At 44.8% G+C, this 14,042-nt stretch overlaps 1 protein-coding gene across 1 annotated transcript in view; it reads right to left on the minus strand.

Moving 5' to 3' along the window:
• Positions 1 to 13,782, minus strand: part of FAM169B (family with sequence similarity 169 member B) — an 83,213-nt gene extending 69,431 nt beyond the window's left edge. Inside the window, exon 1 of the mRNA XM_036841985.1 lies at positions 13,752 to 13,782. Coding sequence (XP_036697880.1) covers positions 13,752 to 13,782 — 31 coding nt within the window. The remainder of the gene's footprint in view (positions 1 to 13,751) is intronic.
• Positions 13,783 to 14,042: the final 260 nt, after the last annotated feature.

The raw sequence follows: 14,042 nt of genomic DNA on the forward strand, positions 1-14,042 counted from the left end.
AGTAACACCACCACAAGATGTGGTGGTCCTTAAGCTGGTGGGAAAAGGCTGGGCGGGGTGGGGGGGCAGTTGACCAGCAAGGAAGCAGAGCCCTAAACCACACAGCACACGAGAGGAAGAAAAATAACTCATCACCATGTTTTACCCATTAGTCACAGAATAACATTTCTCAGAACTTACCCAAAAACTGTGGTTGTTAATAGACTTTATAAACTTTCATCCAGAAATCACATCCCTATATGTCCATCTATTACACTGCTAACAATAATATTTCTAAAGAGGACAAAAATTAGGTCTCTATCTGGCATGCTCAGCCCTGTGCAAAGCAACAAGGAGAGCTGAAAGTAGACTAGTCCTCAGTCTCCATGACCCAATTCTAGATTAAGCTGGTGCCCCCTGTTTAAGCACTCAGCCTCATCACCCGGACTACCCCACATGGAGAATGAATGGAGAAGAATGGGATTACCTTAAACCTAGACAATGAGTCGCTTAGGGAAAGTGTAGTCACTTCCCAATATCTGGAAATGTGTTGAGAAAACTACATTTTATAAGGGCACTGGTCTTTTCTGGGTAAAACTGAAAAGTAGATGAAGAAGTACCTGCCGAATAGAAATATTTTCATCCATGTTAGTACCAGCGCAGTTTTAAATTGAAGACATATAAAAGAAAGTTAACATTCTGCCTTCTGTGGATAAACAAAGTTTCTCAAGTACTAGTTGGGAGAGAAAGCATTAGAAAAATAGTGATATGTTCTCACATTAAAATGTACCCTTTTATACCTTACATTTGTACAGTATTTTCCAGAAAACAAAAGGGCTGTCACACTTCCTCCTTTGTTTGAAACTTACATCAACCCTTTGAAGTCAAGAAAGAACAAAGAACTGACCCCATTTTTCAGAAGTGGAAACATTCTCAAAAATGGAAAGTTAGTAATGGGGCTGAGATTCAAACCCAGATCTTGAGATTTCCAGAAGTACTTTCACCAATTTGTGTACTTACTAATTTATATTGTGTCAAGGACCACACATTGTGTACCAGCACCAAAAGGCAGCTAGTGCTCAGTATAGTACTGTTTAAAATACCTGCCTTTTTAAGGCTGGTATTAATAATACCAGTAATAATGGTAATAATAATACTCCATTATATATATACATACATGCCATTTTGCTTATCCATTCATCTGTTGATGTTCACTTGGATTGCTTCCACCTTTTGGCTATTGTGAATAATGCTGCCATGAATATAGATCTAGAAATATCTCTTCTAGTCCCTGCTTTCACGTCTTTTGGGGATATACCCAGAAGTGGAATTGCTGGGTCATACGGTAGTTCTATGTTTAATTTTTTGAAGAATTGCCATACCCTACAGTGGCTGCACCATTTTACACCAGCAATGCACAAAGGTTCCAATTTCTCTGCATTCTCACCCAACACTTGTCATTTTCTGCTTTTTCTGATAACAGCCATCCAAATGGATGTGAAGTGGTATCTCACTGTGGTTTTGATTTGTATTTCCCTAATGGTTAGTGATGTTGAGCATCTTTTCACGTGCTTACTGGCCATTTGTGTGTCTTTGGAGAAATGTCTATTAACTCTTTTGCCCACATATTCATAACTTTTAACACCTACTTTGAAAGCCTGTAAGAATTAGAATGACATGAATTCACAAAGAGATAAGTGGCAAGGCTGATGTGGTCTAAATGGGCTATCTACACAGGATTCATCACAGCAGCTGCATCACAGGGCAATGATGCCACCTCTGCCCACTGTCCATCTGAGCCACACTCCCAAGAAAGAGGCAGAAGCTGGGAGGTGGCAGCAGTGAAAAGAGGACAGACTGAGTGCGCATTGTCATTTGTACTTTAAGGCTTGGAGGAAAAAAACTACTTTTTAAAAAATATAATATATATATATTTTTTTTAAATAATAATAGTAGTAATAGTAAAATATAATAATAGTAGTAATAGTACTGTAGTAGTGGTGGTGGTGGTAGTAGTAGTAGTAGTAGTAGTAGTAGTAGTAGTAGTAGTAGTAGTAGTAGTAGTAGTAGTAGTAGTAGTAGTAGTAGTAGTAGTAGTAGTAGTAGTAATACCCTGAGGCTTCTATGATACCTGCTCCCAGGGTGCCTGCCCAAGGGTGACCTCAGGTTAGACCAAGGTCTTCCTGATACCCTGTGGTCCTGGAAAGAGGTCTCATCAGACCCTGATCACATTCAATACCAACACCACAGCAAAGGTTTGAAAAAACTTTCTGCTATAAAGCTATTTTATAAATGTATAATATAAAACAATCATGGTCATCATTTAGGAACTTTCCTACTATTGCCAGACACTGTGCTAAGTGCTAGTCGATACAGTGGTGAAAAAGCAGAAGTGGCCTCTGCTCTTATAGAACTTACCGCCTGGGCGGGAGACATAAAAACAGTTAATACCCCCATGGCATGGAGGGAGGCGAGTGACAAGGGAGGTGGGAGACAGGACAGGATGACCAGCGAAGGTTTCTCTAAGGAGATAACCTTTAAGCAGAAGGACTGAAGAATAAAATGTTCGCCTCATGCAGAGCAAGATCAAGAGCCACCCAGACTGAAGGAACAGCCCCTGCTGGAGGAAGAAAGGAGCGGAGGGAGTCCAAGCGCTCACGGGTGGCCAGCGTGCCTGCAGCATGGCTGGCCAAGAGGAGAAGGGCAAGGTCACAGGAAGCAGGCAGACAGGGGCTGGAGTAATAGGACGCTGGCCAAGTTCCGACTTCAGGTTTCAAGAAGAATGCAGTAGGAGGATGCTGAAGGGTCCCCAGCGGGGCATGATAACTGGAGTGTGTGTTTACTGCCTCCTCCAGATCACACTGCAACAGGAATCCGAACCAGGGGCAGTGCAAGTTGAGTCAAGTGATGATGATGGCTTAGACTAATGGTGGCAGTTTAGATGATGAGAAGGAGATGGCAGGCTTGAGCTAGATGTTAGCAGTGGACACGGCAGAACCTGCTGCTAGATGGATGTGTGGGGTGAGGGGCCAAGCTGACTTTCTACTTTAACCCCTCCACTTCATATAAGTCAATGAAATTCAACTAGTAGCTTTCATATTGTGACATTTATAAACTAACATTGGAAACAGTCTAATTTCTGTTAAGATCCCAGGTCTTTCCAAAGGGGGAAATTGATGAACCTGCCAACAGAAGAATAAGATGTACATTATTCAAAAATACGATTTTCCTTGAGGTATTACAAACTGAACCAGAATAAAAACACAGATGAAGCACCCACAAAATGATGCCACCTCATCAGACCTCCCCAACATCAGGCCACATAGAGAATGAGGTTTGGGCACGAGGGCAAGAGCTTTGGGGTCATTCAGACCTGATTTCAAAAATCTCTAACATATGATGAAATAAACTGCCACAAAAGAGCACAAACTATAGACTCAGACCCATAAGACTGCAGATATTGAAATTATCTAATACAGAAGATAGAGATATGAAATATGTTTGAAGAACTTTAAATAGGGAATATAAAGGGCCAAGATTTTTTAAATTGCCCAATAACATTCTAGGGGGAAAGAAAGTAGAGCTTCTAGAAATTTATGTCTGAAATAGCCAATGAACAGAAAAATAGATCTGAAGAAATTACCCAGAAATGCAGCACAGAAAGACAGAACAAGTGGAAAACATGAAAGGCAGGTTAAGAGAGATGGAGAGAAGAATGATAAGGTCTACCAACAATGTAATTGAAGTTCCAGAAGGAGAAAAAATAGTAAGGAAGAGTCAAGATTTGAGGAAATTTGTTTGAAATTTTTCCAGAATTAATGAAAGACACCTGTCCTCTGACTTTGGGATCCCAACCAACCCCAAAGGAGGAAAAATAAAGAAAACTCCCCTCCTAAACACACTGTGGTCAAGCTGCAAAACAATAAATATTGGGTTGGCCAAAAAGTTCCTTCAGTTTTTAAATAAAAATAAAAGACACATTTTTCATTTTCACCAAGAAATGTATTGAACAACCTATACACCGTTTTGTTCCACTACCTTCTGCCATTTTTCAGGCAACTTCATAAGTCCATCTTCCCAAAATTTTTTATCTTTTTGAGCAAAGAACTGTTCCAGGTGCCTTTTACAGTCTTCCAGGGAATTGAAACTTTTTCCATTAAGAGAATTTTGTAAAAACCGAAATAAATGGAAATCTAAAGGTGCAGTGTCTGGTGAATACAGCGGATGAATCAGAACTTCCCAGCCAAGCTGTAACAGTTTTTGCCTGGTCATCAAAGAAACATGTGGTCTTGCGTTATCCTGATGGAAGATTATGCATTTTCTTTTGACTAATTCCAGATGCTTTTCATCGAGTGCTGATTTCAGTTGGTCTACTTGGGAGCAGTACTTGTTGGAATCAATCATTTGGTTTTCCAGAAGGAGCTCATAACAGAGGACTCCCTTCCAATCCCACCATATACACAACATCATCTTCTTTGGATGAAGACCGACCTTTGGTGTGGTTGATGGTGGTTCATTTCGCTTGCCCCACAGTCTCTTCCATTCCACGGTTATTGTACAGTATCCACTTTTCATCGCCCGTCACAATTTGTTTTAAAAACCGGAATGCTTTCGTTACATTTAAGTAGAGAATCACATGTGGAAGTACTGTCAAGAAGGTTTTTTTCCGCTTAACTTATGTGGAACCCAAACATCAAAGCCATTAACATAACCAGGCTGGTGCAAATGATTTTCAATGCTTGATTTGGATATTTTGAGTATGTCAGCTATCTCCCGCATGGTATAATGTTGATTGTTCTCAATTAATGTCTCGATTTGATCACTATCGACTTCAATTGATCTACCCGACTGTGGAGCATTGTCCAGTGAGAAATTTCCAGCACAAAACTTCACCAACCACTTTTGACACGTTCAATCAGTCACAGCACCTTCTCCATACACTGCACAAATCTTTTTTTGTGTTTCAGTTGCTTTTTTACCTTTCTTGAAATAATAAAGCATAATATGCTGAAAATGTTGCTTTTTTTCTTCCATCTTCAATATGAAAATGTCTATACAAAAATTCACCAATTTTGATAAGTTTTTTTAAATGCATGCTGGTACCACAGCTGTCACAATACAATCTAACAAAATTGTTTCAAATGAAGTTAAAGCCAACTAAGTGCTACTAGAGCCATCTTATGGAAAAAACTGAATGAACCTTTTCACCAACCCAATACAAAAAGATGACCATGAAAGCAGCCAGAAGGGAAAGACACATCCTCCCAATAGAAGGACAGCTTCATTGACAGCTGCCTTCTCAACAGCAACTATGGAAGCCAGGAGACAATGGAAGAACATTTTTAAAGTGGGAAAGGAAAATAACTTTCACCCTCCATCCAGCAGAAGTAACTTCCAACAATGTGAGTGAAATAAAAAACATTTTAGAAAAATAAAACCTGAGTTTACTACCAGCAGATCCTCCCTAATGTTATTTCTAAAGGATGCCTATTATCAAGGGAAAGGAAATTGACCTCAAAAGGAAATCAGTCAAGAAGGAATGGGAGGGACTTCCCTCATGGCTCAGTGGTTAAGCAATGCAGGGGACATGGGTTCGAGCCCTGGTCCGGGAAGATCCCACATGCCGCGGATCAACTAGGCCCGTGCGCCACAACTACTGAGCCTGTGCTCTAGAGCCCATGAGCCACAACTACTGAGCCCGCGTGCCACAACTACTGCAGCCCGCGTACTTAGAGCCTGTGCTCCACAACAAAGAGAAGCCACTGTAAATGAGAGGCCCGCACACCACAACAAAGAGTAGCCCCCGCTCACCGCAACTAAAGAAAGCCCATGCACAAAAACGAAGACCCAACATAGCCAAAAATTAAATAAATAAATTTATTTTTAAAAAAAAGGAGAAGAAGGAATGGGAGCAAAGAAAATGAGAAACATGTGCATAAAAGCCAAGCCAAAGCTGACCATACAAAACAAAAACTTCTAATTTAAGGAGATTAAAAAAAAAAAACATCATAATAGAACTAAGGTGTTACATAACACATAGCACAGAAATTGGGAAGGAAGTAATTTGAGTGAAGGCATTTCAAGGCCCTTATATGATTCCAGAGAAAGTTTAAAACTGATTAATTTCAGAATTAATTAGAATTAACATGCACATTAAAATGTCTAAGTTAGCCCCTAAAAGAATAGAAATATAGATATTAAATTTCAAAATAGGAGAGAGAAAAAAATGGAATTAGGGCCAGGGTGGGGGAAATCTCAATTTAAAAAAAGGCAAGAAATGAAAACAAGATGATCTGTCAGTATTCATATTTAATTCTTATGATTAAAAACATATTCATCAAATTTCACAATTTGTATGGAACCACAAAAGACCCCGAATAGCCAAACCAATCTTGAGACACAAAAACAGAGCAGGAGGAATCAGGCTCCCTGACTTCAGACTATACTACAAAGCTACAGTAATCAAGACAGTATGGTACTGGCACAAAAACAGAAATATAGATCAATGGAACAGGATAGAAAGCCCAGAGATAAACCCACGCACATATGGTCACCTTATCTTTGATGAAGAGACAAGAATATACAATGGAGAAAAGACAGCCTCTTCAATAAGTGGTGCTGGGAAAACTGGACAGCTACATGTAAAAGAATGAAATTAGAACACCTGCTAACACCATACACAAAGATAAACTCAGAATGGAGTAAAGACCTATATGTAAGTCCAGACACTATAAAACTCTTAGAGGAAAACATAGGCAGAACACTCTATGACATAAATCACAGTAAGATCCTTTTTGACTCACCTCCTAGAGAAATGGAAATAAAAACAAAAATAAAGAAATGGGACCTAAGGAAACTTAAAAGCTTTTGCACAGCAAAGGAAACCATAAACAAGATGAAAAGAATGGGAGAAACCTCAGAATGAGAGAATATATTTGCCAAAGGAGCAATGGACAAAGGATTAATCTCCAAAATATACAAGCAGCTCATGCAGCTCAATATCAAAAAAACAAACAACCCAATCCAAAGATGGGTGGAAGACCTAAATAGACATTTCTCCAAAGAAGATATACAGATTGCCAACAAACACATGAAAGGATGCTCAACATCACTAATCATTAGAGAAATGCAAATCAAAACTACAATGAGCTATCACCTCACACCAGTCAGAATGGCCATCATCAAAAAATCTACAAACAATAAATGCTGGAGAAGGTGTGGAGAAAAGGGAACACTCTTGCACTGTTGGTGGGAATGCAAATTGATACAACCACTATGGAGCACAGTATGGAAATTCTTTAAAAACATAAAAATAGAACTACCATATGACTTAGCAATCCCACTACTGGGCATATACCCTGAGAAAACCATAATTCAAAAAGAGTCATGTACCACAATGTTCATTGCAGCTCTACTTACAATAGCCAGGACATGGAAGGAACCTAAGTGTCCATCGACAGATGAATGGATAAAGAAGATATGGCACATATACACAATAGAATATTACTCAGCCATAAAAAGAAACAAAATTGAGTTATTTGTAGTGAGGTGGATGGACCTAGAGTCTGTCATACAGAGTGAAGTAAGTCAGAAAGAGAAAAACAAATACCGTATGCTAACACATATATATGGAATCTAAAAAAAAAAAAAAAAAAAAAAACATGGCTCTGAAGAACCTAAGGGCAGGATAGGAATAAAAATGTAGACATAGAGAATGGACTTGGGGACACGGGGAGGCGGAAGGGTAAACTGGGACGAAGTGAGAGAGAGGCACGGACATACATACACTACCAAATGTAAAATAGGTAGCTAGTGGGAAGCAGCCGCATAGCACAGGGAGATCAGCTCAGTGCTTTGTGTCCACCTAGAGGGGTGGGATAGGGAGTGTGGGAGGGAGACGCAAGAGGGAGGAGATATGGAGATATATGTATATATATAGCTGATTCACTTTGTTATACGCAGAAACTAACACACCATTGTAAAGCAATTATACTCCAGTAAAGATGTTAAAAATATATATATATATTTGCCAACAAGTAACTAGACTATGCTTTTGCACAAGGACAGATTTTTATTAGTGTTTTGACCAAGCATTTTTTAATATCTTAATAATATTTTTACTCAATTATCATGTATTCTGAAGAAACACAGAGCAATTCTTTTCCTTCTGCATAGCTTACAAAAATGTTTTTCCAGGACGTTCTAACAGCCCAAACATGGGCAACACACATGCATTAAAGAAATCACTTGCTGGAAAACATAAAGGTCAAAATGAACAACCAAGTATAATTCACTGTTTGAGCCTATATGCCTCTCCCCACATACATACACTCACCAACCCTGGTCCACTAAGCAGCATTTCACAGAGCACAGTGGGTGGGGAGACAGCACCGTGAGCAGAAGTCTCTGCAATGATGGCATCCCCACAACTTTGACTTCTCAAGCACTTACCACCGAATGAAACACTCAGGGACTCCAATTAGGGGTTATTTCAGCAAAATGCACTGAGTAAATGAATACAGCTTTCTCTCTGTCAGTGGAACTTGCGAGTAGTGGTTAGAGACTCGGTTTCCAAGAAAAACACATTTGTCTTAATTTCTGCAAGACAAGGAAACCAAGCAGTCTAGGAGGGTTTGGGCCTTGGGAGCCCCCAACACACACATGGACAGAAGCTTCCCCTCTGCCCTCCCCGGGAGCCCCCAGCCCTCAGCCTCAGGCCATTCCCAGTGGCCCCCGTGGCTGCCCAGATTCGGAGGAGCAAAGAAGCATCGAAATGATTCTGTGCCTCGACAGATAATAGGCACTGGTTTAAGCAGGAAGCGAAGCCACTGCCTGGGCACAGGGAATGCAAAGGGTCTGCTGCGAAAGGGTTCCCAGTGGTCCAAAGAAGCAGGAAGAGAGACATGCCTGGATTTCGACAGACAGTGGCCTTTGGATACACATGCCGTGCGTCCCACCCCCACTGAAGCTTGCTGATCATCGGCCTTGGAAAAGGAAACACCCACAACAGAGGATGGGTGCACTAAAAGGCATGGAATTTGTAAACCACAGCTGTTACATCCTAACAAACGTTATTCAAAGGCCCTGGACCTTCAGTTGCTACTGACAGTCACTTAACCCCCACAATAACCCTGACTTTAAAAGTCACGTGACACCAGGGGCAGCTGACCAACAAGTGTGCTTGAATTTTGCCCTGAAATTGCTTTCTATACCACACAACACAGCAGAAAACACAGCCCTTTTCTCTAATCCTCTGTTTGGAATTTCCCAGAGCTGAGCTACAAATAAGAATGTCATCAGAGGAGCCAGGAGCCAGCTGCTGTCAGGAACCCAGCTAAGGCCAGTCAGCCGGTCACCAGACTAGGGTTTCAAAGGTCAGAAAGACAACACCTCAGTGCCCACTCCCTTCCCACTGCCCAGCCCGAGTCCTGGACGCCTGGTCATTCACTCCATCCTGCCAGGCCACGGCAGGAGCCGGAGGTCAGGACACCAGCCATCTCTGGCCTGGCCTAGTATAGCAGAGATCCCTGTTTAATACAGACATAATACACCCCTTGATGTCTAGAGATGGGGGTGAACGACGACCATCTATAGGATGGATTCCATTATATGGCAAAGAATCACAACCAACAGACAGGGGACATACAAAATGCCCAGGCCATTAGGAGGACCCACTGAGGACCAGGCCTTCCCAAGAAGAGTGGGACCCCTAGAAAGACATTCCCCAGGGGATGGGCTGACCAGTGGCACTCATCCCAAGGGTGGCAGGCCAGCTTGAATCACTCCACATCCTAAAACACACAATCTGCAAAATCCTCCCAGCAACCCTTCCTGTAGCCAGGGAACCAACAAAGGTCTTCACCAGCACCTGAAAGGAAATGATTCCTCCATCCAAAGCTCACAGGGCTCCGACCATGTGCCAGCAGCGAGCAGGGCACTAGGACAGAAAGATCAGTAAGGGTCCTGCCCTCAGTAGGATTACAGTCTGGTTACAGTGACAGGAAGTAGCTGACAAACTTCATGGCCGAGTGGAGTTTTAGAGACCATCTTATCGTTTCCCCTCCCTCCTGATGAAGGAATGGAGACTCACCTGGGGCACAAAAGCACTTAGTGACAGGAGTCCCAGTGCCCAGCCCAGCCCTCTGTCATAACCCCAGTGAGGCCCTGCCCCTCAGGAACTGAGATTCCCCCAAGTTGCCAGGTCCCTGTTCCTCCAAGAGGACACTTCTACACCTTGAACTTGAGAAGATCCAAAATGGCTGATGAATATTTGATTTTTTTTTTTTTGAAGTGTTATGTTAACATGAGGTCATCTCTGAGGAGCTAGCTCATGGATTATCACCTTCCTGAGCCTCCACTTCGGTTTGGGGCAGGGGGAAGGGGGGGGCGGACATCACCCTCATTATAAGTCCCTTTCTCTGGGGAGTCAGACCACCACCACCAATCACCCCCCAATTGAAATCCCAGCACTACCACTTACTAGCCAGGTGATCTTAGGCAAGTTACTATATCTCTGTGCCTCAGCTTCCTCACCAGTAAAATGGGATAATAATAGTATCTACATTTACTATTTACTATGAGGATCAATTAAGGTAACGCTTAGAAAGGGTTTAGAGCAATACTTGACAGGCAGAAAAGTGCTCCTAAGGGTTAGTTTACTAAAAGTGTCTTCAAGTCTCCTCCACCAAAAACGCAAGGGAAAATCCACCTCCCCACACTCATACCACCACCTTAAGCTCAGCCTTCTCCCTCTTCTTGTCCCTGAAACATCAGCTATGCTTGACCCCCTTCAGGGTCATGTGACATGCCGACCCCCTTCCCTTCTGGCCTCTCCCTGACCCTCTTTCTGAGCCCATGCAGTCAGCACCTGCCTAGGCCTCCCTCAGCCCCAGGCCCTGCCCCCATGGGCTTCTTTTCTTTTCAGTCTCTCCTCCTTGGGTCTCAACATCAGGTTCTCAGAGCTTCTCCCTCCCTGAGCCTTTGGGCTGTGCCCTCAGCTCCTCCCCACCTCCCATCTCCCAGGAGATGCCCTCGCCATGCCTCCATCTGCTCTGCTCCTTCCACTCAGTAAAAGGGGTCCCCAATAGAGCCCCAAAAGGGCCAGCACTGGCCTTTCTAGATTCCTCCTCTGCTCCAGCGTCAGTGTTTCTGACTAACTCTTCAGTGTCTCCAACGGGAAGCTACTGAAACATTTTGAAGTCACTGTGTTTAGACTGCATCATGTTTTCCCCCTCCCAGAGTCAGTTTCTTTAGTGGCATCACCACTGTCCCAACCCAAGCTTTGGAGTCATCCGGATTTTCCTCCTTGCTTGCTAGCTTTCCTGTCTATAAAGCTCTGCTTGTATTACCACTGCAAACTGTCTGGCCCTAACTTTTCAAAATTGGAACACTAAACTGACTTCCTAAATGGAGATCATAAAACAGGTAATTGTCACAGACACTTCCATTTGCTGTGTAAACAGAAGCGGGGCGGCGGGGGGGGTGTGCAAAATAAAGGGCCTTCTCTGAGTCTACTCAAAATTTCACAAGGGGCCCAGTAGTCCGCTCTGATGAACACAAGGTCTCATCTAATCCTTATGAGGCAGGTCAAGACCTTATTTTATAGATGAGGGAACTTCAAGGTAAAGGATGAGAGGAGTAACAGAACTGGGTCGTGTCTGACTTTCTTCTTCCTTTCTACTATACTCCAAGCTGAAATGACAGCAACTGATGGTCTGGTGGAACCTAAGACGGTCTTCAGTATCAGGAAAATTAAAAATACATACAGACTCAGAGAGAGAGAGAGAGAGAGAATGTGTGTGTGGCCCTGGGGTATGTTTTGAATTATTGAGGGTACCCCCGCCCAGACACACCAATATTGAGGAACCTCATCTAGATACAGAGGGAACTCCCACGGGAATGTCATGTGCCCTTTCCCGACCTTTTGGTGCTAGAACTAAGTGGGGATCGGGACACAGCCTTACCTGAAAGCACAATTCTCAGTTTCATGCTTCCTTGCTGAAAGAAAAAGGATTCCCACGTAGGCATGGTTGGCTGAAGCCCTTTTTGGAAATGGGCTATCAAAGCTCAGGCATCGATTCAGCTATGTAAAACTCCCATCCATTAGGATCTAGCACATGTGGAAATGATTAATGTGCAACTGCTGTGTGTCATCTGGGCCATCAGCAACCATGAAAGCCACAGCAAACGCCGACATAAATACAGGAAAATCCTGAAACCGTTTAGGCCAACTACACTTTTCCAGAAGATGAAATTACCATTACTTTTCCCATTAAAACAGAGTAAAACTGGGTAGAATAAGCACAGCTCTAAGGCACTAGTTGGGAGGAACTTTCTGACTCATGGTACCACTCTGAGGGGGAGGGGAAGGGAGAAAGCTAAACTGAGCAGCTTTGTGTGCAGACCAGCTAAGTGTTTAAAATATATGAGATATTTCTGTACAGTAAGTCCCGAAGTGGGCAAAGTCTTCTCCGTTTTGCAGGTGAGAAAGGTGATAGCAAAAGAGCAAGTCACTTTTTCTTCTTGCCCCAGTTCTCAAACAATAAACTGGCAACAGCACTCACTATTAACCAACTTTCCAGAAACGACCACAGAAAAATAAAAAACGAAATAGTACTTCTCCCTCTAAAACTAGAGACAAAACCCTTTCTCAATCCCTAGACCAATGAAAACTTTGACGAGGAATGTAACTAATTCATACAAGTGGCAGTGGCCACCTTCTCTCCTTAACTCCCTCACTTGAAATCGGGAAAAACAACTCAAAGTCACAGTTTTTGAATGCAGATCACAATAACAAGTAATCCGCCGTCGTTGGCTTCTAATAAAAGGCAGAGGAGCCTCTGTAAGATTGAGTTTTTCCTTAGAGATGAGTGGTGGGAGAAAGTGGCCAATCTGCGGTTTGACCGCACGTGGGCGCAGGGCTCTAGCGAGGGCCGTACTGGACGTGAGCACCCAGCCAAGGGGCCCTACGTGCCGCGGGTCCCCGGGGGAACAAAGGAAAGATGCAGGAGGGAAGAGGCACTTTCTCGGCATCAAACGCCCCTATGCCTGCTCCCATCCAAATACTCCTTCCTTTGCAGGACTGCTGGAAACTCTTTCGGGGATTTGTCCCATGCGCTTTCAAATTCAGAAGTCTCACGGTTTCGCCCGGTTCTCCGGAGAGGGGGCAGGCAAGGGACGTGAGGGAGGTGGCGGGCTCCCGGGAGCGCCCGCAAACCCAGGCTCCCCTGCTGGCCTGCAGGGCCCGGGGCGGCACGCCCGCCGCGCACCGGGCCGGGGGCCAGAACTGGCAGTCCCCGAACAGGGGCAACAGGGGCACCCGCCGTCCCCCGAGCTGCTTTACTGAACCCTCCCCACCGTGCGCTTCCCATTTCACAGACAAGACCACCAAGGCTAAGGGAAGGCAGGGAGTCCGCCAGGCCAGGCCAGCGGGTCCCGGTTGCCGGGGGCCCTAGGGACGGCCGGGAGGGCGGTGACCGAGACCCCTCGGGGGTTGCCCCTCCCGGGGGTGGTCTCGCCCCTGACATCCCGGGCCGCCCACTATCTCGTTCCCTGGCGGCAACAGGTGCGCGGCTCGCGGCGCCCTGGCGCCGATTCCGGGGGAAGTTTCCCTGGCCGCGGCGCGCTGTTTACAGTCTCATTTTGCAGCGCGGGGGCCCGGAGCTTTCAGGCCAGCCCAGCCATTGAAACCCGACACGTGGGGTGGGGCCCGCGCGGCAGACCGCGAGGGAAGCGGGCAGGCTCCGGGCCGGCCTGGCCCCAGCTCCCCTTACCTGCAGTCCGGCCCGCGGCCTCCGCCTCCATGCTCCCGCTTTCTGGGCGCCCAGCCCCGCCCCGCCCCTCTGCCCCGCCCGCTGCCCCGCCCCGCCCCGGCCCCCTCCTCCACCAGCAGCGCGGCTGCCCAGCCCGCGCCCCGGTGTTTTCCGTGCCCCGCCTGCCCCGCCCCGAGCGCCGGGGCCACGGCCCTGCGGTCGTCGCTAGCGACCCCTGCTCCCTGTAGACAGTTTCCAAAGCGAGCTCACCACTTCCGATGAGTAGTTAGTGAGTAGTTAGTATTTCTCTTA

This window comes from Balaenoptera musculus, chromosome 2, assembly GCF_009873245.2.
Source record: "Balaenoptera musculus isolate JJ_BM4_2016_0621 chromosome 2, mBalMus1.pri.v3, whole genome shotgun sequence".
NCBI classification, from domain to species: domain Eukaryota; kingdom Metazoa; phylum Chordata; class Mammalia; order Artiodactyla; family Balaenopteridae; genus Balaenoptera; species Balaenoptera musculus.